We start from the raw sequence: 23,810 nt of genomic DNA, 5'->3' as shown, positions 1-23,810 counted from the left end.
AGTAATAAACAGAAAAACAAATCAACTTGTCTATGCTGTTGTTCTAAAATATGATTGGTCCATAAAATCATTTGGTGCTTCATTCTTGTACTGAAAACGCCAAATACGCTTTCAAATCAAAATGGAGGATTTGTCGGTCGAGGTGTACGGTGAAAATGGTGCTTATTATAAGGTTTGTAAATCGTGAAGTACGCCATAGTTTAAGTGAAAAGACGTACATTTAATTTCTGTTAATCATATTTAGATTTCTTAGGTTATGGTTTTCATCTTTAGTCACATACTTACAAAAATATTTTGTCCGGGAAGATGATCGCGGCTGGAATGGACGCCATGTCCGCCTGACAGGGCGTGAATTTTCTATGTGTTTTATTCGTGCTACCTACAAGATTATTAACAGGAATAGTGAAATCGTCATCGAGCTCATGACGCAAAATTATATTAGAGGCATATTTCGCCTGGTGGAACAATGAAACATTTTGTTTCTTGTGGATTACCATCTGTGTGGAAGCATCAATGTTTTATAATTCTCTTTTATTTTAGGCCATTGTCACCGACGTGCTCGACAACGAGGTTCTCGTAGCCTTTGAAAATGAGTAAGTTATCATTACCAATGTTATTTTATAGCGTTTCTCGAATATTTGGTTATAATACGCTCGCCGCTATTTACATTGTTTCAATGTTGCAGCTGGCAGCCAGAATCAAAGTTCCCATTTTCGCAAGTCTTCTTACCACCCAAAGATACAAGCAAACAGACAGAATTTGTGGAAAACCAAGAGGTGGAAGTTTTTGCGAGATCAAATGAGAAGGAAGCATGTGGGTGGTGGACTGCAAATATCAAGGTAGATATTTATAATTATTATGTATCGGTTTCCATTCGATTGTCCTAGTCCTCTTAATATTTTTTTTATATGTTAAATAAGCCTGACCATATCTCAGTAGAATTAGTAATGCTAGACGCACAATTTGAACCAAGAAAATTTGAATTCTTTTGTTTCACCATTTCTATTTTAAACTAGAAGTTTTTGTGACATCACTAAGTATAAAAACTCTTGGAATGGGTTATTTTAATGCATTTATGATCTGCAGTTGATCAAAATTAGTATGAGTTATTGGTACATAATATAATAGTTAAAACTTTGAAAAATCTTAAATACACCTAACAATGTAATTTGTATATTCTGCTTAAAACTAATTTAATAAAATACCACAATGGTTGTACCATCCATTTTAAAAGATTTTTATTTTTACAATCAGTAACATAGTTATTAATAGTTTCCTGATTGATAAGGTCTTCACATTGGAAATACTATACTAACAAAAACTTGGTAAAATTTTGTTATTTCAATAGCTTTTTTAATTGGCAGAGCATTATTGTTTATTTATATTAAAACGGCTGTTATCCAATCCTATAGTCACATAAGCAATTAACTTATATTATTTATCTTAATTACTGTTAGACAATTGTCTAAGAGTATTTGATGATGTTTGAAATTTCTGCATTATTGATTCTGAATAATGTAGCTATAGGCACAACTATTTGATTTAGGGAATACAAAAAATATGATTTTGTAATTCCATATTGTATAAATTGACAAATGTAACTTGTAGTAGTAACTAGTGACCTTTGTTTGAACTTTCTATACCTTTATATAAGAAAAAAGATTCCATGTTCAGTGAAAGAGCTAAATGCATGTTTATTAGAAAAAGTATCATAAAATCTTAGCAGATCTGTGTAACTTATGTTATAACTGATATATATTGTATTGAATGTAGAAATAACATTTAGCTTAATCAAGCAAATTTAAATATTTCCTGTACTTTTTTTATATAATTTGTTGTCAGCAAAACACACATGAAAGATTTTATAATAAACCGAAGGTTGTTGATATTTGAGCGTTCTCTTTTCTTAATCATTATTGCCAGAAATTATAATCCCTTTAAATTAGACCCCCCTAACCATAATTTATACTTAGGAAATCCAATCCTAAAAAAATAAATTAAATTGTATTATCATTTGTAAGCTTAAAGTATTTTTTTATAATTGCAATAATCGGGTCTAGTTCAGAGTAAAATGCATCTTTATTAGTTTTGCAAATTTTATAGCGACATGTAAAGACGTAACGACAAAATAAATAAGGTTATAGCCTTCCTTTTGGCTTTTATTTATTTTGGTTGTCTGGCTATAATCTTAAATTTTCCTTCTCTTCTTTTGTCTAATCTTTGATTAAGATTGTTATTTAATCTATATATGGATTACTGCTATCATTTGGTGATGAAGCATAATATTATTTTTTAATGTCTTCTGTGTGTTTAGATGATTAGCCTTTATTGCCTTCCAAGTCAAAATCGTTATTTTTTTTGCCGGAGACCACCAATCTGAGGGCGATGCAGACCAAGCGCGTTACCAAGTAAACGGTTAATGCGGTAGTTTAATTACAATGTAAAAATTACTACATTAACAATTGCCTAAATACATATTTTTGTACGTAAATCAAAATTTCGTCATAATTCTAAAAATAGTATTACAAACATAAATGATTCGTTCCTTTTCTCTATATTATGTGAAAATGCACAGATTAATAATTTTAATTACGAGTTTATAGACCATGTAAAATAAAAATATATACGTATTTGAAACACCTCCAATAATATAAGTTTAAAAACTTAATAAATTGTATTAAATTTTTGTCCATTTCGACGTCTAATGTTTTCTAGTAATTTAAAATATATTATAAAAATGTTGAGACATCCTCATAATTTGAATGTTTAGTGGTTGTGCCATCTTATTTTGTCTAACTAGGTGACCAATAAGTTACAATTTCGATCACTGCATGCCGCAACATTCTGCGGCAACCTTGAGTGAGAACTAGGACACGCTGAAATCTTTAAATACGCATTTTTAACCGCCCACTAGATTAAGATTCTCGCGTGTTATACATGAAAAATGTTTTACGCCTTCTCTACGCACGTTGACTTAAACTGATTTTAAGCAGCTTAAAAATAATATTAATTAAATTTAGTAAAACTTTGACAAGGATTTATTTTATTTCTATTTTGTATATACCAATATTTCATATTATTTTTCCGGTAAATTGGCAAATTAGGTTGGTCATGTAAGTTAAATTTGATAGTAATAGTTAAGTTACACAATTTTTTTATTAATAAAATGGAACTGAAATGAAAGCCCAAAATTCACACACGGCGATTTGCGTTACGTTCTCTTTTATACACGTACAATATAATTCGGTATAATTTACGTTTCTCTTACGTTTCCTCTGTTCTTTATCGAGTTTATAAATGGAGATTATTCTACATAGATTGAAGAAGTCGATTTTGAGGCATGCTTTAATTTATCTTTGTTGTATCTTATATATTATTTTTATTGCAACTCTGGGCTTTCCTTAAATAAATAAGATAGAACGCAAAATTTTCTAAATGGCAGTACATACATATATATTGCACTTAATTCCCTTTAGAACGATCGTGCACATAACTCTTGCTAGAGCGAAAGGTTTCCCTTGTTATTCATCACTAGGTTCTTACACGAGAGGTTTCTGGTTATTTCATATAAAACTCTGTCCTCCTAGCTTAACTCTCACTTTTCTCAAGTATTTTTAGGCTTGTAATGGAGAAAATTGCATGCATTATGCAATACATTATTGTTGTAAGTACCTATAAACTCTTCGTTAGTACGTACCGTACAAATCTCTAACATTTTTAAACTTCCTAGCGTAATTAGGCTGTTCGGATAATTATGACTATGCTCTGGATACGACTTCCTTTTTTTCTTCGATGTGATGACTAATCACGCAATGTACATCGCGTTCTACCCATGTATTTTTCCGATGACCAAATACTTTCACTTATATGTGTAAGTGTACAACTGTTCTTTTCTTTATTCTACTCTAAAGTATTTTACTGAGAACACAATTTTATTTTACGATTTAGATTAGTAATAGAGTAGACGTGTAGATAATTCTCCTAGTAATGCTTTTTTCTGTTTGTGCTGGGAACTCAAAAAAATATATTTGGTGTTCAATGGCAGACAGCCATCCAATTTCAACGGTTGGTAGCAACAATGACTATAATAATTGATAAATATTTATATAAAATAATTGATAGCTTAATCTGTTTTTTTTTCAATGTTGTATTTTTAGAAATATTATCGGACCCAACAGACGTTGTCCTGTCTTAACTATGAATATTGATTTAGAATTGGTATAATTAAATAAAAGATTTCTGAAACAAAGACTATATTCTAATGCTTTATGGTATACAACATTCTTTGTTTGTTTTTATGGCGCGTATGGTATTGTTGGTATTCCGACACGGTAACCGGTGACATATACTGGCCATGTGAAAACATGGATTTCCAAAATTAATGCCAACAGTTAGCGACTGTAATTATTTTATCAATATAATAACTCCGATCGAAGCATTTGATTTAAACAATATTCATTCTCTTTGGCTTTATTTGCAGCACGCATTTTGTCAATGTTATGTCAAACGCAATAAGGTTACATAAAATGGTTGTATTGTAAAAGCGCTATGCACTGAAAAAGAAATTTATCGTAACAAAAGTCAGGATTACTTAATAAAGGTGGTTAAGTATTCTTATATTTTCCGCACAATTGTCTTTCATAAGAACAAAAAAAAACCTGACAATAACAAACATAATAAAAAAATAATTAGCAAAATTGATCCAGCTGTTCACGCGTTATGCCGTGACCAAGGGAAATAGGAATTAATATATATATATATATATATATATAGATAATCGTTAAGTTTTCTTGTTACTACATGTACTGTTCGACAGTTCACAATGGATTATACAGTTCATTGAATTCCTCTAATTTGGGTTCAATAGAATTAGTACCATTATCAGTTAGTAATAAACACATTGAAAATTAAATTTTGTATACATAAATGATTTTTGAACAAATTACATGAAAGCATTCAAATCAATTTAATTTAATACGTCGATATTTAAAAAAAAGTAAGCTCAAATTTAGATTACTACTACTAGTTCCTCAGTAGAGAGAGTGAAAAGAATTGGCAAAAAAATCTCCGACACTCTTACTACAACTCACATTATTAAATCCTCATGTGGTGTATGACTGAAATGTCACATCAAGTAGTAGTCTTTGTCAGTTCTAAAAAAGTTTATAATTTTTTTTTTAAAATTCAAAAGTAATAAAATCATTTTATTTACAGATGATGAGGGGTGAATTCCTGGTCATAGAATACTTGGAGTGGGACAACTGCTATACAGAGATTGTGCCAAGAGACAGACTGCGGGTAAAACAGACCAAAACACCAATTGATAAGAACACCTTTCACAAGTTCGAGATAGCCGTGCCTGAAGACCTTAAAGACTAGTATGTATATTTTAAGATTTTTAAGAGCTGGGCCCTTACTCTGCAACTTCCAATGGTGACATCGATACCGACACTGACGTCTTTATGCGAGTTCAATGTAGTTCTCGCAATATTCGTAGCGATTTGCGATCGCTCTGGGTATCAATTTAGGTAGTTGCAGTGGCCCTGGTTGAAGCAAACAATATTTAGTTAATAACATTAGTTCTGTAAAGGTACCAATGATAAGACAATGTATGTGATTTATTATATAATAAACTATGATACTTTTATAGAAATTTTAGAAAGTGTGAAGTATTAGCCGATTTACACTGCACTCGTTCCTAAATTAATATTGTGAAAGTTTAGGAAACTTCTTTAAAAAAAGTCTTAATTTCTAGCCTACACGATATGCACAGCGCAAAAGTGGAGAATGCGCACAAGGAGTTTCAGAAGGCGATAGGCGCGGCACTTGTCTGGTATGTGCCCGAGCGCGCCGTGCTCGCTGTCATCTCTCGGTGTGACACCTCGCAAAAGCGCGCGCAGATGCTTCATGAGATGCATTTTAGGTAAATAACTCGTAGACTACTGGCTCATTCACTACATAGCTTGTTTGAATTTCTGGATCGACATTTTATATTTGTATTTTAATTACGTAAAATATTTTTTGTCGTTAATGTATAAATTCATAGTAAAACAGGATGAGTAGTTTTCTAAGTAAATTCATTTACACTACAAATACGGGTATGGTTACTTTGGATTTTAAAACCAAATAATATATAACAAAATAATTTGTTCTAATTATAGCACTCCAGAAGACGTTATTTGCTCAGTTAACATTTAACGTCTTGTTTGTTGTTAAAGCAGCCGACTCACTGCTTATGCAAACTTAGTGCTTACAGTAAGTGGAAAATACAGGGCCGAGGGTTCAGAGATATTGCCCAGATAGGTAGTATGTATTTCCTACAGAATCATAATTTTTTTTAAATGTCTTATATAGTTAAATTACATATAAAGTAGTTTTTATTTAGTCAGTTACAGGAATGTGTCCATAATAAAATATAATTATAACATATTATTTCAGAAATCTAACACAAAAGCTATTACTGTTGAAAAAGACTGAAGAAGCAGCCAGACAGCTGGAGTCAACTAAAATACACAATCAAGGCGGGTTAGTATTCAAATTGCTTTATTTTTCCAAGAAAAATACAAATCTAATCTAGGACTCTGTTTAAACCATTTCCTTGCCCATTGAGTCAAAAGTAATATATTTAAAACTGTTTTGACTCTTATATTTTTTTTAATGTATAACTACTGCTATAATCTATTTCCTATTGCATATAAAATATTTAAAAATAAGAAAGTAATATTATAATGGTAATTCATAGGTAAAGAAAACGGTTAGGGAATAAAAACAGTAAGGCATTGAACAAGTGTTGGGTGTCAAGATTATGTTGCTTGATATTCATGTCTTCTGTGAGTCAATATGATGGGATTGAGCTTATTTATTATGGGTGTTGTTTTAGGTACACGGACGAGTTTAGCGTCCGCGAAGATCTAATGGGTCTAGCGATTGGCACGCATGGTGCTAACATTCAGCAGGCCCGGAAAGTTTCGGGGATCACCAATATCGAGCTGGAAGAGCTCACATGTACCTTTAAGCTTTGTGGGGAGGTGAGATCTACTCAATTCTCAATTAGCCTATATTACTAGAAATTAAACAAAAGCAGTGTTTGGTCTTAGTGGCTTGAGCGTGTGACTCCCAACCTCGAGGTCGTGATTTCGAATAACGGCAGGTCCGCAATGGATTTTTCTAAGTACGCAATTGTCAATCGCCTGTATGGTGAAGCCAAATATGTCAAGAAGTTTGGAATGCCTTACATTAAAAAATCGGCGAGTATCAAGCACAGAAGGCTTATGAGATACTTGCTATTTAAGAAAAATTAATCACGAAACAGATATCAAATTTTTAGACCAATACCAAGTAGGGTTGTAGTGCGAATTTCTTTACAATCAAAAACGACCGGCAAAATATGATTATGTATATATAGTGTTTGTTTGTCAGTCTGCCGAAGCTGTCCGTACTGCTCGCGCGCTACTTGAGTACGCCGAGGAGATGGTGAAGGTGCCTAGGCAGCTAGTGGGGAAGGTGATTGGTAAAAACGGCAAAGTTATACAAGAGATAGTGGACAAGACTGGTGTGGTCAGGGTAAGCATATCTGTTCAATAAATATTAAAAATTATAAAAGATGATAGAACTTAAGTATAACTAAAAAAGAAGTCTAACACAAGATTTTTTTGTCTGCATTTTAAAAATTTCTTTATATCCTTTACTTTTAACTCTCTTCTGTAAGGTTATTTTTACATATAACAACAAATAGGTATATTTTTTGCTAAATGCTATTTTTACAATTTAAATTTAGAATACTCTATTCTAAATTTAGATACTCTTAATTAAGATTTTAACAAAATATACAAAGATCTTTAATTATTCAAATTTTCTGTTTATGTATTTTTACTTGAAACTAATAAACTGTAGTTGTCGACTAATCATGCTTGTTCAGCTAGCGAAACGATCTGCTTTGCAAGTATGGCCAGGACCCATTTGTATTGTAATGTCAATATTTTGTGATGTGATGTCGCCAAAAGCTAATATAGTAATTGAGGTGACATGTACAGGTGAAGGTCGAAGGCGACAATGAACCGCAACCGGTAGGGCCCCGTGAGGAAGGCATGGTGCCTTTTGTGTTTGTGGGCACAAGGGAAAACATCTCCGACGCAAAAGTGCTAGTGGAGTACCACGTGGCACATCTCAAGGTAACTGTGGATATGGAAATATATAAAAAAAAGCTCTCAAATTCGCATTTAAGTAACATGGATGCTATAGTACCGTAATAAAGCAAGATCAGTCAGATCATTAGTTAAGGAAATTGGTGTTGACTAGTAAATGTGTGTTTCAGGAAGTAGAGCAGCTCCGTGCGGAGAAGCAGGAGATAGACCAGCAGCTGCGCGTGGTAATGGGTGGCAGCTCGGTGTCCTACCCGCCTCCGCGTGGAGCGCCCGCCCAAAGAGCACGACGCATGAGGCCTCCGCCCACTACTCAGAGATATCCACCTGGTACTTAAATGACGTCTAACTCACAGTCGGGATTCGTCTTATTAATTTAATTATGTTGAATATTATAATAGATTGATCGTGATTGGCTTCATAGTCTTTATTCTGTTTGTGTATGATTTTGTGGTTTATAACCGAGAGCCTAGAATAAAATTGCTTGTAGTTCAAGAAATGCAAAGCTTTCATAATTTTTACATAGTATTAATAGTAACATTATATTTTGTAGGCGGCAGACGCACGACACCGGAACTAGGAGATGATCGACCTGAACGCGGCGAAGGGTCTTACCGCGGGCGGACGAGGCCGCCGCGAATTAACAGGTATTTTTAATTTAAAAAATGTAAAGTTGTTGTCTACAGATTCAACTCAAGGTATTTGTGATATTCTGATTACATTTTAAAAATAATGTATTTATTAAACACGTTAATAGGTTAATTAGGTTTAAAAGTACCTGTTACTACTTAAATATATATGAACTAAGATAGCAATAAATTTCCTCCTTTGTAGTTAATTAGGAGGCTTAAGAATTTGTTTTAAGATGTACATAGTGGTCATCTTACACACGAAGGAAGATACATAATTATGTGCTTGTAGTAATTAAAATCCATTTTTTTAAAATCAGGTCGAGTGAGCGTCGCGGCGAAGAGAGGCGCGTCCCACTAGAGAACGGGCGTGCTCATCCTAGACCTCCACGAGATGCAAGGGACACTCCACGAGACCAGAGGGAAAATGTTAGTATTGAACAATATTTCTTCTACTAAAGAAATAGCAACATACTGCTAAACGGATACAATGTCTAGAATTCATTATTTGTGTATTATCTAAACTATCTCATTTATAATTAAATGATATTAAACAATTTGCAAACCTTATTTCTATAATTCTCACAACTTCAAAAAAAATCTCAGTTTTATTTTAATTTAATGAATGTGAATTTTAACGTATGTTGTTTATGTAGAGCGGCAGACGGCGTGAGGGCCGTGAGGGTCGCGAAGTGAGGGAACCCGGTCGTCGGCAGACTGATGATGACAGCTCACCTCTCGACAGCCAAGACGTTTCCAGCGCCGATCGAGGTACGTAAGCACTGCTTATACGCTCTAAACACGCACGTGACGTCAATTTAATTTAGATTAAAAGGGTTATGAAAGACCTACCCAGATTCTAGGTAGGTGGTAGCGCTAGGTCTGGACCCTAAATCCCACCTTAGTGCATGCTGCTTGCGTGTTTTTGCTTTTTCTTACAAATTAACTTTTTTATAGCATTAAATGCCTAAACTACAATTTCTGCGTATTTAAAAATCTGAAAATATTACATGTGCTAAATATAAGTATAGTTTATTTTGATGACATATAAAGTAGATAATGGATATAAAGTAGACTTAAGTATTTTGAATCTTTTTTAAATACTAAAATAAAATTGACTTACAGCTATTTAAGATGGCATTTTAATTTGGAATGGTTTGCATGAATTATTTTTAATTGAAACTGCTAATACTAAGTTATTTTAAGGGTGTATGTTGTGATTGGATATTTGGGTATAAGCATATAGTTTACTTTTATTATTTTTATTAATTAGTATGGAAATTTGTTAAAAAGTTTAAAGAGGGCATGTGTGGTAGTGAGTATGCCGTAGTGTAGTGTAGTGTAGTGGTGACGTGTGCAGAATCCGTGTCTTCGGAGGGGACGCTGAACACCGAAGCGCAACCCGCTACTTCCAGGAGAAGGCGACGCAAGCAAGGAGGTATACGCACGCATACATTTACAGTTATCTGCACGCACTATTTCATTTATTAATTAATATATACCTGCGTTATGTAGTATTGTATGGAACATGTACGCACACAGTCATACATTGATAACTATGCATGCACTTGTGTATCACAAACCTATAAGTGGTATTTAATGTAAACACATGTGTTTTTCATTCTATAAATGTGGTTTACCTAAGATTAAATTTCTCTCTAACTCTGATCTTCTTAATATTTTTAGTTAATATATAAGGTTTTTAATAGCGTGTTTTTAGTGTCTTAGCACTTTAGTAAATAATATAATTTTTTGTTTACGTTCTATGTAACATTTTCAGATTTTAACTGAAATAAATCTATGTCTGTAAATTGTTGTAAGCACGCAATAATGTAAGTATGAATGTTTTCAGGCGGCGGGTGGAAGAACGGTGTGAGCAGCGGCGGCGGCGGCGGCGAGGGTGGGCGAGCGGGCGCGGTCAAAGGCAAGCGCGAGGCCAAAGGCAAAGGCGAGCCGCTCGTGAACGGCACGGCGTAGGGCCCTCGGTCGCCGTCGGTCGCTATACGGGACGAGGCCCCACCGCTCGCTTCGGCCGGCCGTGACCCCGACTCGTCAACTTACATTTCGATTCTGACACCGACTGCGGCGAAGCGGATCACTCGTCATAGGTCATTTCATTATAAGTTTCCTCGCTCGGTCGACCCCGCGCTCGCCGAGCGGCGACGCTATCGACGGTTTAGGTTTGCGTGTGTTATAGCGTTTCTTCGACTCTGACTAACTAGATATAGGCCTCTATCTCGTCCCGGTATCGCGTCCGAGACGCTGTCACGTCGTGTGGTACGATTTTATTTTTATTTGTATGATATCATTGAGTTGATATGTTATTGAAGCGAGTGTCGCATGCCACTCTTGTTTGTGACGCCCTGTCCAGTACGTACGTACTATGTTTACCGGTGTACGCGGACGGACTCAGCCGAAGGCGGCTCTACTGACTGGACTCACTAGGCTGGGCGCAGCGCGTCGCCACGCCACTAGACTCACTCGTATTATGCTTTCGTAAGAGATTCGTGATTTGTATTCGTGATTACTCGATTATATGAAAAATTAAACAATGTGTACGTCGCTCCCCCGGACGATACTGAGCCGAGCGCGCCGAGCCGAAGCAGGCTACGCGCGCCTCGACTCCTATAAATATAACATTTCTGTACATATTTTCAACTTTAGTTTTTTTTTTACCATTCCCACTGAAGTATTTCCGAACCAATTCGACTTAGGGTCCTTCAAGAAAAGAGCGTACCAATTCTTGAAAGGCCGGCAACGCACTTGCGAGCCTTCTGGCAATGTGAGTGTCCATGGGCGGTGGTATCGCTTCACATCAGGTGAGCCTCTTGCCCGTTTGCCTATTACATAAAAAAAAAACACGTTGACTAAAGGAGCCCTAAAAATACTAATGTGACTAACAGCTTGCCAAGGAAATTAAAAAAAATGAATAAGATGTCACTGGTCAGTTTATTTGTACAAAGTTACATAATTCACTACAACTATTATACAGTTTGATACATCCTTGATATATCATGTTCTATTGATATTTACAATATTGCTTCATTATGCTATTCTCTATGATTTTCTAAATAAAACTTATTACGACGAAAATGGATAAATTTCCTATTTAGTGAAGGCAACACATTTACAACATTTACCAAATTTTGACATTCTAATTACTAGTTAAAAGAGGTTAATAAGATGATTCATAATTTTAATCTAGTTAGAAATATTTCTATACAAAAATATTTGAAACCTTGTTCTCTGACATGTATATATGCCCTGTTTAAAATCTATACCTTTCTAGTTAATATTCGTAGCATTTTAAACTGGTGTAAAAAAAAATTAATACCATGCAGTCATTACGTATCTACTGCTACAAACAGTAAACTGCTCTCACCTTAAAAAATATAAATGTGAACAGCGCCTACTTTATAAATAATTCATTTAAAATGATTTGAGTATTATTTATTTTACGCTTATCTTATAACGGTGAGGCCTGACTATATGGTAAAATAATGTGGCGTCTAATATCTAAAAACAATATGGGTGATCTAAGGCGAGTGCAGATATACAGTACTTTAAGGTCGTGAACGAATTGTATAAACAAGTTTCTTATATTCAAAACGTTCACAAGCTCCTATTATAATATTTACAGATCAGTCGTAAACGCGTTTATATGCATTATTGCCGGGAATAACTTCACAGAAAGCAACACCTAAACATTGATATGTAAAATCTTCAGTTAAATATAACATTTAGTACATATTTCTATTATTGATATTTTTAATGCTTTGAACAATAGGCCCTGTTGTCCTGTAATTATTTTTAGTGCAATTTGGTACACATAATTTGGAATTCTTGAGGCTAGAGTACAATCTATAAATTTTGTGAGACTGCTGTTGGATGTTTCATTGCACTTAAAATTTTACAGTAATTTTAACTTTGTTTAGTAGCAGTTGGAATTAGCACTTTATTGAAATTTGGCACTATCTTCTTCTCATATCTTGGTACTCCATACTAGGAGTTATTATTAAACAAAAGTGCCCAAGTGCTGCGGCCTGTCCCCGGCAATAATGAGATGGCGGCATTATATGAGTCTACCATCATCACGACAGTCGTCCGACTCGCTGTCAGAAGAGTGTCGCGACGCGTCACAGCAAGAGTCGTCACTCCAGTGCTGGAACTCTTCCTTGTGGTGCTCGAGTGCCATCAGAGATGGAAATAGACTGTCGCACGAGCTGCATCTGCAATTTAAATGTTAAATAATCAATAATACTTCAAATTATGCTTTTTTTATCACATTGAAAACGACAGAAAACCGATTTTGATCAAGAAGCTAGATGTACTAGGTAAACCCTTAGTAGTTGCATTCCAAGTTCGATGTGCAATTCTGCATGTTTCATTTATCGTTTTTTTTATCGAAGTTATTACTGCCTTCCAATGATACTATTATTTTGTTAAATCTGAACCTAGTCATACACTTGCTAAAATGCCACGAAGGTCTGCTTTTTTTAAATATACTGCAGCAAAAGTTCAATTACCCAAAGTGCCTCTTTTTCTGTTGGTGGTCGCTTAGCAGACGACGTGAGGGAAACGATCTGTCGCAAACATTGCAAGTCAATCCCTCGTCTGAAACAAACGTCTCAATGAAAAGCAATGTAAGAGGGTGAAATTACTTACCTTTAATGTAGTAGTTTGAAAAAAGAATAGACTAATGGCAGTAGAGCAATATACATTGTATGTAGGTTACTCTATAATTTAAACAGCCCTTACCAATTCATCAAAATCAAACACGGACACATGCAATTCAGGCAGTTGATGTATTTTTTCATATTATATCCTATATAAAAGGATATTTTAGAAGTTGCATTCCTAAAGATTGGTATCTAAGGAGTCTATGGTAACTTGGAAAGATCAAAATTAAAAGCATGATATTTCGTATGATTCTGGTTTTAATTAAAATATTTTACAATTATCGAAAATTATTTACCGTTTATCATATTTGTCATTATTGGCTGTTGCATACTGCTTAGATTTATTTGTTGGGGGATTTTAATGAATATCACCAATAGTTATGTACATTTTAATTATTATATTACTTAAAATAAGAAAAAAAACAAGTATGCATTTAATTTGTAAAGAAATAAACAAAATATTACCATTATAATGATATGTTTTATACATTTTTTAAACTGAGCATAATAGATATATATGCAATAATAGTACTAACTTATTACAAAAGATTTAAAAACTAAGTAAAAAATTGCGCTTTTTACATTAATTTAAATTAAAGTATCCTATAATGCCATCAGCACCAATTTTTATTATCACACAAGCCACAGACTAATATATTCAATTATGTGTAATTGTGTAAAAAACATGATAAATAGTTAAAAAAGAGTTTTGTTTACAATATCATAAGATTCATGAAAAGTTTTATAAATTCAGTCGAGGTATTAAGTACCTATGAAAGAGGTAACATTACTAGCATCAATTTTTATGTAAATCCGCAGCATTTAGGCATATGGCATGTCTAAGAAATAGGCAATTGGATTTCCAACATATTAGCTATTCCAAACAAAAAAAATCTGTGTTATATGGGGAGTGTGTTGGACACAGATGATTTAAACATGCTTCCAAATAATCTTGCTCCAGATGCGCCACCCGGAATTGACCCCATCATCATCCAAAGCAATGCCAGCACTTGACCCACAGCACAGATGACTGTCAATGGTGTACTTTGTAGGTGCAATGCACAATACAAAGTGGCAATTAGAGTTGAGCCATACAGACATGTTGTTAATGCTTTCTCCTTTGAAAATAGAGATTTGAGGTGTGACCAAGGCCCCCAGAGAAAACTGAAACTGTTTAAAATATTATAAGTGTTTGTTTCTTGCTTTTATAATAACATTACATAAACAATGCAGTGCATGTTAAAATTGAATGGATGAAGAGATATATAAACTTTTGTTCTAGTTTCAAGTGAAATTCAAACCTGTTCCAGTTTAATACAGTTTTTTTATAGGACATAAATAGTTTAAAATATCAATTTTTTCATGAATAGAATGAAATATATTTTTTAACAATCTTGTTTTAGCATTGCATTGATGTAATAAAATGGTTTATGAGTCATTCGGTTTTGTTGCATTATACTACTAATATCACAACCAGCATCTAAAGGAATTGGGATATATAAGTTAATTGTTCATAGCATAGTAAATTTATTATTTCACTTAACTTACCTAAAAATAAAAAAGAGACTTCCCAAAGTAAACAGCAATGCAAATTTCCTTGCTTGTAGTAGAAGAATAGGTATATACAAAAATGACAAAATGAAACATAGGATGCCAAAGAATAAACAGATACCGAAGCCCATAAACCGCTGTGTTCGACTCTGAAACAATGATATATTTTATCAAAACATTACTTGTGGCTGACCTCATTATTATATGTAAACAAAGTATTAAGGAATTAATATATTATGGGACTTACCAGTGTAAAATATTCCTTCTGTACTTCTTCAAACCAAGAGGCTGTAGTACTCGTGCTAGTAGGAGTTTCTTCATTACTTCTGGTAAAAAAGTTCGACGTCGAAAAGGGTAAATTGAATTTATAACTTCGACGGCTTTCATTTTGCAGTAAATAATCGTCTAAATCAGATTTCAACGTGGCCATCTTTTCTTAATTTTTAAATAATTGGTACAAATAATTCCGGATATTTGCGATTATTTATGAATTTTTGTATCAAACAATACGCGAAATACGAAGAGTTGACGAATGAATCAGCCATCAACTGACAATTGACTTTTCTGTTAAAGTGACAGTGGCCAATAATTATTACTCACAATGTCAGTCTAGACTGTAGTATTTTGTTAAATCAAATTGTCTTGTTTACTATTATTGTTATTGACGAAATCTTTCACATACCATAGTCTGTGTCGTCACTGAAGTCATCGTGCGTTTGTCGTATATTATTGTTGTATCGGTCGTGTGCACAGGGCGGGCAGACTCCACGGGTGTCTCGCTCATCCAGGTCAGTACTACTTGCATCTGAATCTATCTCAGCTTCCTTGATATGAATATCTTCACTTTGTTTGTTATCGAGTTTCTCGTTAGATGAAAGCTGGTTGTAGTTTTTCCGGGGTGGTCGTGAATCTGTTAATAGGAATTTAAATTAAATATAAGGTTTTACGTCGTTTGTTTGTCCACACTTGATAATGATATAGTTAACCTTGACATTTGGACCTATACTTAAAAATGAGGTATCGTAATTTTTAAAGATCTCCGTTATTTAAAAATTGTGCGTTGATGGTTCTGTTATCATTAATTACGTTATTAGTACGACACACCCACTTTACATTATATAATTATTAGATTGATTTCGTTAGCTTACATACCTATTTCGGAATATTGTTTACTAAACAACCGGTGCCTGTGATTTGTATCACGTAAAATCACGTAAAACCTTTTTCGTATTAGGTGTGATACTTCTACCTATTAAAAATGCTGACTTAATCCAACATTTTAATTTCAGCATAGAGTTACGGCCCTGTCTAGGAAAACTTCGTTATGTCATTGTACATTTGCTGGCGATTGCTTGAGTATAATTCAATGAAATAACTTTTTCGAGACGTCAAATTTTTCCAGAATAAAATCTCACTTAGAAAAGCTTAGTATATCTGTAACTAATAGTAGACTGTTTTAGTAGTTTTGGAGCGAAACTCTTTAAGTAGTTTTTGATATTAATTCCTACCGATATTATTCCTTATAATAAATTGGCAATGAAAACTTAATATCAGGAATTCTTGTTGTAATCTTATTACAAGAGAACTGGGTAATTTGACTGGATATTTAAGTTAATTGTTATCTCGTGTTCTTACGATAAGCATAAATAATAAAAACAATTTTCATATTGTATATAAAATGAAACAGAATAATTATTACATGATGTATTTGACCATCTATTTAAAGCATTCCCATACTAAGGTTATAATTAAAATGTTGTTGTATTGTACACGGACTTTGCAATAGGGGAGAAAAGATAATTTAACTCCGTCCGTCCGAAACTCTTAATGAAGTTTATTTATTTCACTTGTAAAAGTAATACCCTTAGTACATATTTTGTATTTTTCAGATTAAAGAAAATGGACAAAAACGCACCAAAAATTGCCATCCTCGGCGCTGGAGTTGTCGGTTTGACCGTTTCCAAAATATTACAAGATGATCTTAGAAATGCCGATATTACAATTATTTCGGACGAATTTCGAGAGAAGACAGTCAGTGACATTGCTGCAGGGATCTTCCGACCAGGCCTTAGCTTTCGGGGCCCCACGCAAGAGATCACGAAACGTTGGATCGATAAGTCTTGGTACTTCTGGCAGGACATACTCAAAACACGGGAGGCTGAAGAAGCTGGTGTAATATCCGTGGGTAGCTATATATTCTCCAAAGAAAACTATCACGTTACAAGAAATAGATTGATTGAGGACATAGTTCCAATTTACCGGGCAGTCGATAAGGACGAGCTGAAGATCGTAAGCGAAGGATGGAGGTATGGATCCTATTTCACAACTGTTAAAACTGGTTGCGATCGCTACTTACCTTGGATCCAGAAATCATTTGAGGCTAAAGGCGGTAAAATCATTACAAGGAAGGTAGAAAGCTTTTCATCACTACCTAAGTATGATTTAGTATTCAATTGCACGGGAATGGGAGCGAAATATTTATGCAATGATTACGATTTAGTTCCAATTCGTGGGCAAGTCTTTAAGGTAAAAGCTCCATGGTTGAAGACCGCTTTTTACGGCGATTACGATGCGTATATAATTCCAGGACAGGATGGTATAGCAACCCTTGGAGGTGTGAGACAATATGATAGCTATAACACCCAAGTTTGTAAGCATGATGCTGCAGCTATAATGGAGAGATGTGTTGATTTATTGCCAGTGTTAAAGGATGTGGAGATTGTAGGGCAAAGGGTGGGATTGAGGCCTCATAGAGTACCTGTGAGGGTGGAATCAGAGATGGTTAATAGATTGAAAGTAGTTCACTGCTATGGTCATGGGGGCTATGGCGTTATGTGCGCTCCGGGTACTGCAATGGACGCCGTAGCTATTGGGTTAGATCAATTGAGATCTAGTGTCAGATGTAAAATTTAATTTTTGAAATACCATATTAAATAAATATAATGTAATATTTCATTTATATAGTTTTAACAATAAGTTTTATAAGTTTAATTATATTGATTAATAAATATGCATTTAAATTGCAATACTGTTTCTTTTGTATTTGTTACGATCCAAGGGCACTAACGCAAAAGATTAATATATTTTAGATAATGATAGATATGTAATATTGATCACATGATTATTATTGTCTTTTCTTAACATAGCTTTTACACATTGAAAGAAAGCACCCTTTAACCGGATTGAAGCTATGTATTATTATTATAAACTTATAATTATTTACATAATTTTAAATTTGCCGACGTTTCGCGTTACAGTGTGCGTGGTCACGGCGACTGTAACGTAACGCACGCTGTAAAGCACGCGAAACGTCGGAAAATGTATGTGTGTATTAATAATGATACATAGCTTCAATCCGGTTAAAAGGTGTTACTTTCAAGATGATTATTGATCTCAGTGTCAAGGTTTTTGAAGGACAGTGTTTAGTCATTTAGTTGGTTATGATACTGATCAATAGATGGCAGTGTTCAGCCAATTAGTAAGTTATCATGTCGATCAATAGATGGCAGTGTTCGGCCAAATAGTTAATATGGCGATCAATAGATGTCAGGGTTCAGTCAATTAGTTAATATGCCGATCAATATATGGCAGTGTTCGACCAATTAGTTAGTTATAATACCAATCAATAGATGGCAGTTGTTAAATTTGGATACGCGGTATTTTTGCAAATTGTACATACTAGTGCCTTTCAAAAATCTAACCTTGATTGTTGTACCGCGCAAAAGACATAACATTACATAATTCGTTGTCTCACCTTATGCTAGATAAATGCTTCTATTACAAGTAGGTAAATATAAATTTGAAACCTGAATATACTTTTTAATAAATCTACGACAGCAGTCAGGGCATTGAATGTATAGTTAATTATTTAAGATTTATATTCGATGCTATTTACTCGAATCGGGGATAATGAATTAAGGCAATTATTGTTATGTAAACACAACTTCCCTTTTAGTAAAACTTCTACCAACAACATTATTGATATCGCGTTTTAATAATCTATGGTATACATAATTACAAAACAATGTTACAAACGTCAACCCGTGCTATGCTTTACACTGCGTCGGTACAGTGAAAAATTCAAACATAACGCGTTTGATTGAATAAAGTATATTTTTGCAAAAGCAAAACTAATTAAGCTCAGTCACAGCGTTAAATTTATGTGAATTATATAATTCTAGAGATTTTCTATAAATGTGGTTGTAGATTATTCCTGGATTGATGGAGACGAGGCCTAATTTTTGCAAGAAAACAGCTGACTGCCGTCTTGTAGCTTGTATTAATTGCATTTTGTCACATCACGTATTAGTATTTATAAATGTACTTATTTACAGTAACATATTTCAGTAAATGGGTTTCATTCCAATGAGGTATAGTGTTATTATTTCTATCATAATAGGTTGGGTAAAAATTGATCCCATTATACCGCGACAATTGGTTTTGGCATTCCTCTCGTAATGTTAACCTGACACTGCCTAAGGAGTTCTGAAGAGACCAAAACAGGTGGAAATGCAAGGTCAGGACTATATGGCATATACATTAACTCCTCCCAGCCAAGCTCTCTTAATTTTTGCTGTGTGGCTAAAGATGTGTAAGGTCTAGCGTTATCATGATGAAAAACCCCACCTCTCTGTTGATTAATTCCGGCCGCTTTCTCTCAACTTCTTGCTTTAATTTCATTTGTTAACAGTAGAGTTCGGAATCGATGTTCCTGCCTGGTGGTAACAGCTCATAATTAATAATGCCCTTCATATCCCACCACACACACAGCACCACCTTGTTGCGAGTTAACCCGGGTTTCGCCACAGTCTATGAAGCCTGATCTAAAATGGTTCGGTTTCATTACGTCGTAATAAAGAATCACAAATGAGTACATGGTTTATTAGGTTTCTTTCAGTGAGCTCGTGAGGTACCCAAATATAGATCTTTTTTGTGTACCCAGATTTATTTTAAAAGCGCCAAAACTGTTTTGTGGTCAATTCTCAGTTCTTCAGCTACGTCGTAACTACTGCATATCTTGATCACTTTTTCAAAAGTGGTATCCATTTTATCCGTTATAGGGCGACCAGAGCGACTTCCAACTTTGCCATCAAAATTTCCGGATTGAAAACGCTTAAACCAAATTTATGCACCTCTCACAGACACTGCAAATTTTTTTCGCGGCTTGCGTTGCATTTTGACCTTTTTTGTAGTATAATTTTAAAATTTATCGAATTTCTTCATTAGATTCACTTATCTCGACAGTACAAATTATCACACATTTTCCTAATTTGAATTTATCTTCTTTAAAATTTAAACTTTTAACGATACCAAAACCAGCAGATACAAATAGTATAGACAAAGAGATTTTATTACAAGTTCATAGATACTATAATGCGAAAAGACTTTTTCTCCACCCTAATATAATACGTAAACTATATCTTTTGTATAATTCGTGCTAATGGCAAATACGTATTAGATGAGTTTACCTAACAAAATCAGATATTTTCGTTGTATATGTAAGTTCAATATAACAAGATGGTTATGAAAGTAATTTTATATCAAGGTGGATATTACGATAAATGTAGACAATACATCATACAAATCAAAGATGAGTTTAATGAATTTTCCTCTAATCAATGCTTGAATTTAATTAGCCAATCTAAAAGCTCTTTACTTAGTACAACTTTTCACAATCATCACTAATTCAGTAAATATTTGAACATAAAAGTTTGACAATTTACCTAAGTCAGAATAAGGAGATTATGAAAATAAGTTATATGATGATGTCGAAGATCTTGGTTTTCAGCATAATGTTTTTAAGTACAAAATATAATTTAACATGTCTTAAGTTTATATACTGATAGTTAAGACTCGACTTAGATAGAATTTTACACAATCATTATTTTGTATATATCTATATACAATACACATTTACTATATACATTTCTAAAAAAAAATACAAATGTTATTGAACGTTTTTGAGTTAGAGCAGTGTTGGCCTAGTGCCTTCAGCGTGCGACTCTCATCCCTGAGGTCGTAGGTTCGATCCCCGGCCATGTACCAATGTATTTTCTATGTGCGCATTTAACGTTCGTTCGGTGAAGGAAAACGTCGTGAGGAAACCGGTTTGCCTTACACCCAATAGTCGACGGTGTGTGTCAGGCACAGGAGGGTGATCACCTACTTGCCTATTAGATGATCATGAAACCGATACAAAAATCTGAGGCCAAGACTAATTTATTTTATTTTTAATTGAACGTTATTGAGTTATCCGGTTGAGGTTTTCCGTAGCGCTGCTGTCACAAATTGAATATTGAATTAAATTAATTACCAGTGTTGATGCGCCAATAGTAAAAATATGGTCAAAATTCACAACCACCAGCTCCTCAAAATTCTATAATAAATATATATTTATTACATACATACCAATTTTTGGGACATTATAGAGATTTTCCGGAATATAATCCCAAATACTGAATAATACTTTAATAACTTTTATTTATGAATTTTTTTATGTAATAGGAGGCAAATGGGCAGGACGTGATACCGCCGCCCGTGGACACTTACATTGCCAGAAGGCTCACAAGTGCGTTGCCGGCCTTTAACGAATTGGTACGCTCTTTTCTTGAAGGACCCTAAGTCGAATTGGTTCGGAAATGCTTCAGTGGACAGCTGGTTCCATATAGTGGTGGTGCGCGGCAATAACTGCCTTGAAGCCCACGGCGAGTGTGGAAGGGGATTCCTTTGTTGGTTTTCTCGATTTGTATATTTTTCAAAGGATCAAAATACCAAAAGAATATCTAATAAAGAATACTCGAATTGATCCAGCTGTCGTCGAGTTTTCAGCTAAGCAACATATTTTGCGATTCCTTTTTAAAGCAGTCCAACCATTTGTCCGTTTATTGACATTGAAGGCGCTTTTAAAAACTAATTTCACGAGTAACCAGAGCACTAGGAATATGCGGAGTACTATCAATTCTGTAAGAATTGATAAACAATATGCTAAAACGGCAAGCTACAGTTCACCTACAAGCTACGTTAACTCCACAACACGAGGCATTGTCAGCAGAGGTTGTCCACTAGGTGTACTATTATCCTATTATCCTATAACCTTGTAGTTAACGAGCTTATTACTGAACTCAACGCTAGGAACACGGGATATGCGGACGACATGGCTATTTTAATATCGGGGAGCTTTGAAAGCACTTTATGTGACCTCATGAGAAGGGCTTTTAAATTGATTGAGAGATGGTGCAATGACCACGAGCTAACTGTCAAACAGAATTGTCTCGAATTCTCAGGTCTAAAAATATTATAAAATGATATAAAAAATAAAAAGGAAGGATGATATATGTATATAGATAATCAATATTAGTTTAATTCAGTTTTTAGTTTATTTGGCAATTTGTATGAACTAACGAACAATCTATACATTTATATATTTAAACTTCGTTACAGTAAAAAAGACAAATAAAATAATTTATTTAAGGGATGCAACGGGCGGCCTCATTGTTAACAAGTGATCTTATCCAGGTAACCCTGGTCAAAAAAAGTAAATCAACGGTAAATATCGTCTATTTTACACAGAATAAAACAGAGCCGCCGCGTGGCAAAAACGAAATACCATATACTTTGAATTGTTCTGTTGACATTTGGTGGTGTCGAATTTTTCCTACTCTACCTACCCTACCCTAAACTTATAAAGTAATAACCATTCAGTGAACAGGGTACTAATAATTTAGTATGCTAATGAATATACCTAAAATGCGCAGGTGGGCTATAAAACGGTTAAAACTCCGGCCGAATATGAAATGAGCAAAGTCGCTGAACATATCAACATTAAACAGCTTTGTCAGACATGAATAAAGTGCTTTTACATACAACTTTCGGATTGAGACTAGAAAATATTATGTTACTTAATTAATTACAATCAGGCCTTTGATTTGTAGTAGTAACTATTTAGTTATTACTGTATCTGTGTTACTGTTTCGAATTTCATGAACTATCTATAAGTATAGGGATATACAAAGTGGTATGCGAAATGCAAATGCTTTTTTGATTTAATATTTCAAATACAAAATGTTTTAGTGTTTTTTATTTTAAATGCTAAATGTAAAATAGGTATTTTCAAAATATGTACGTTTTTCAAATACAAAATTTGGTTAAAGTCAATTCTTATTTCAATAGATGTCATATCATAACAATAGACAGTCAGTAAATGAACGTACATGATTGAGTGGAGAGTAGTGTCAAATGTCGTGACGGAACCGGCATGTCGCAAGCCCAAAAATCGTCATGTGACGACAAGACAAACTTGTCCTTAAAAATATAAAGGACAAGGATGCAATATGAGGCCTTCACCCAAAGTAGCACTACTGGATTATTGTTAATACCGCATGCACTTTTAATTATACAAAACATTCGTCTAAATTAAGAGCAGTAAATCCCAATAGCGGTAACGACTTGGCTTCCGACTCCAATATTGAATGTATGTATCGCGCGATACCCAGGTTAGATCAACTCTTTATTAAATAAATAAAATCGAAATCACAAAACTGGTATTGGTATATCTATCACAATTTAAAGTAACAAAGAACCATATCAAAATATTTTTTATTAAAATAGCATATAGGCTAAATTATGAATGTCAGTAAAAATGTATGCTTTGAAATTTACATTAACTGTTCTCACATCAATGGTGAAGAACTGGCAAACTCTGTTTTTGTATTAAATCGCCAAGGTTTTTTTTTTACAAAATGTTTTTAAGCCTTATATCATGCACCTCGTCATATGTGATTTTTTGAAATAAAATAATATATAAGAAAACT

General features: G+C 34.0%; 4 protein-coding genes across 6 annotated transcripts; 2 read left to right on the top strand and 2 right to left on the bottom strand.

Moving 5' to 3' along the window:
- The first annotated feature begins 12 nt into the window (after window positions 1-12).
- LOC123711962 (fragile X mental retardation syndrome-related protein 1) lies at window positions 13-11,428 on the top strand. Of its 3 annotated transcripts, none has more exons than XM_045664840.1 (15): window positions 13-172; window positions 541-593; window positions 686-839; window positions 5,215-5,378; window positions 5,756-5,923; window positions 6,439-6,525; window positions 6,881-7,028; window positions 7,420-7,563; window positions 8,034-8,171; window positions 8,315-8,471; window positions 8,695-8,788; window positions 9,091-9,199; window positions 9,427-9,541; window positions 10,131-10,208; window positions 10,623-11,428. In XM_045664840.1, the coding sequence occupies exons 1-15, from the start codon at window positions 122-124 to the stop codon at window positions 10,745-10,747; spliced, it is 1,785 nt and encodes a 594-aa protein (XP_045520796.1). In that variant the 5' UTR covers window positions 13-121; the 3' UTR covers window positions 10,748-11,428. The 3 variants fall into 3 exon arrangements, with proteins under 3 accessions (XP_045520796.1, XP_045520795.1, XP_045520797.1); XM_045664839.1 differs by having other exon boundaries at window positions 10,116-10,208; XM_045664841.1 differs by lacking the exon at window positions 10,131-10,208.
- Window positions 11,429-11,896: 468 nt separating this feature from the next.
- LOC123712229 lies at window positions 11,897-16,644 on the bottom strand. The gene is made up of 5 exons (XM_045665233.1): window positions 16,636-16,644; window positions 16,153-16,249; window positions 15,683-15,910; window positions 13,297-13,384; window positions 11,897-12,999 (listed from the first exon to the last, which is right to left on the bottom strand). Exons 1-5 carry the CDS (start codon window positions 16,642-16,644, stop codon window positions 12,843-12,845), a joined length of 579 nt encoding a protein of 192 aa, XP_045521189.1. The 3' UTR covers window positions 11,897-12,842.
- LOC123711870 (protein transport protein sft2) lies at window positions 14,085-15,558 on the bottom strand. The gene is made up of 3 exons (XM_045664715.1): window positions 15,248-15,558; window positions 14,998-15,149; window positions 14,085-14,619 (listed from the first exon to the last, which is right to left on the bottom strand). Exons 1-3 carry the CDS (start codon window positions 15,428-15,430, stop codon window positions 14,349-14,351), a joined length of 606 nt encoding a protein of 201 aa, XP_045520671.1. The 5' UTR covers window positions 15,431-15,558; the 3' UTR covers window positions 14,085-14,348.
- On the top strand, window positions 15,651-18,026 carry LOC123711869 (D-aspartate oxidase). The gene is made up of 2 exons (XM_045664714.1): window positions 15,651-15,788; window positions 16,890-18,026. The coding sequence occupies exon 2, from the start codon at window positions 16,900-16,902 to the stop codon at window positions 17,911-17,913; it is 1,014 nt and encodes a 337-aa protein (XP_045520670.1). The 5' UTR covers window positions 15,651-15,788; window positions 16,890-16,899; the 3' UTR covers window positions 17,914-18,026.
- Window positions 18,027-23,810: the final 5,784 nt, after the last annotated feature.

This window comes from Pieris brassicae, chromosome 7 (genome assembly GCF_905147105.1).
Source record: "Pieris brassicae chromosome 7, ilPieBrab1.1, whole genome shotgun sequence".
Taxonomy (NCBI): Eukaryota; Metazoa; Arthropoda; class Insecta; order Lepidoptera; family Pieridae; genus Pieris; species Pieris brassicae.
Note: the sequence above shows the minus strand (reverse complement) of the source record. Positions and strands in the feature narration are given on the sequence as shown.

Coding starts and splice junctions, on each gene's coding strand:
- LOC123711962 (XM_045664839.1), top strand. CDS start 122: ATGGAGGATTTGTCGGTCGAGGTGTACGGTGAAAATGGTGCTTATTAT. Junction 8,789..9,090: donor AGGCCGCCGCGAATTAACAG/GTATTTTTAATT, acceptor TTTTAAAATCAG/GTCGAGTGAGCGTCGCGGCG. Junction 9,200..9,426: donor CACGAGACCAGAGGGAAAAT/GTTAGTATTGAA, acceptor TTGTTTATGTAG/AGCGGCAGACGGCGTGAGGG.
- LOC123711870 (XM_045664715.1), bottom strand. CDS start 15,430: ATGGCCACGTTGAAATCTGATTTAGACGATTATTTACTGCAAAATGAA. Junction 15,150..15,247: donor AGAAGGAATATTTTACACTG/GTAAGTCCCATA, acceptor TCATTGTTTCAG/AGTCGAACACAGCGGTTTAT. Junction 14,620..14,997: donor AGTCTCTTTTTTATTTTTAG/GTAAGTTAAGTG, acceptor TATTTTAAACAG/TTTCAGTTTTCTCTGGGGGC.
- LOC123712229 (XM_045665233.1), bottom strand. Junction 15,911..16,152: donor TAAACAATATTCCGAAATAG/GTATGTAAGCTA, acceptor TCCTATTAACAG/ATTCACGACCACCCCGGAAA. Junction 13,385..15,682: donor CAGTGACGACACAGACTATG/GTATGTGAAAGA, acceptor CGTTTGTTTCAG/ACGAGGGATTGACTTGCAAT.
- LOC123711869 (XM_045664714.1), top strand. CDS start 16,900: ATGGACAAAAACGCACCAAAAATTGCCATCCTCGGCGCTGGAGTTGTC.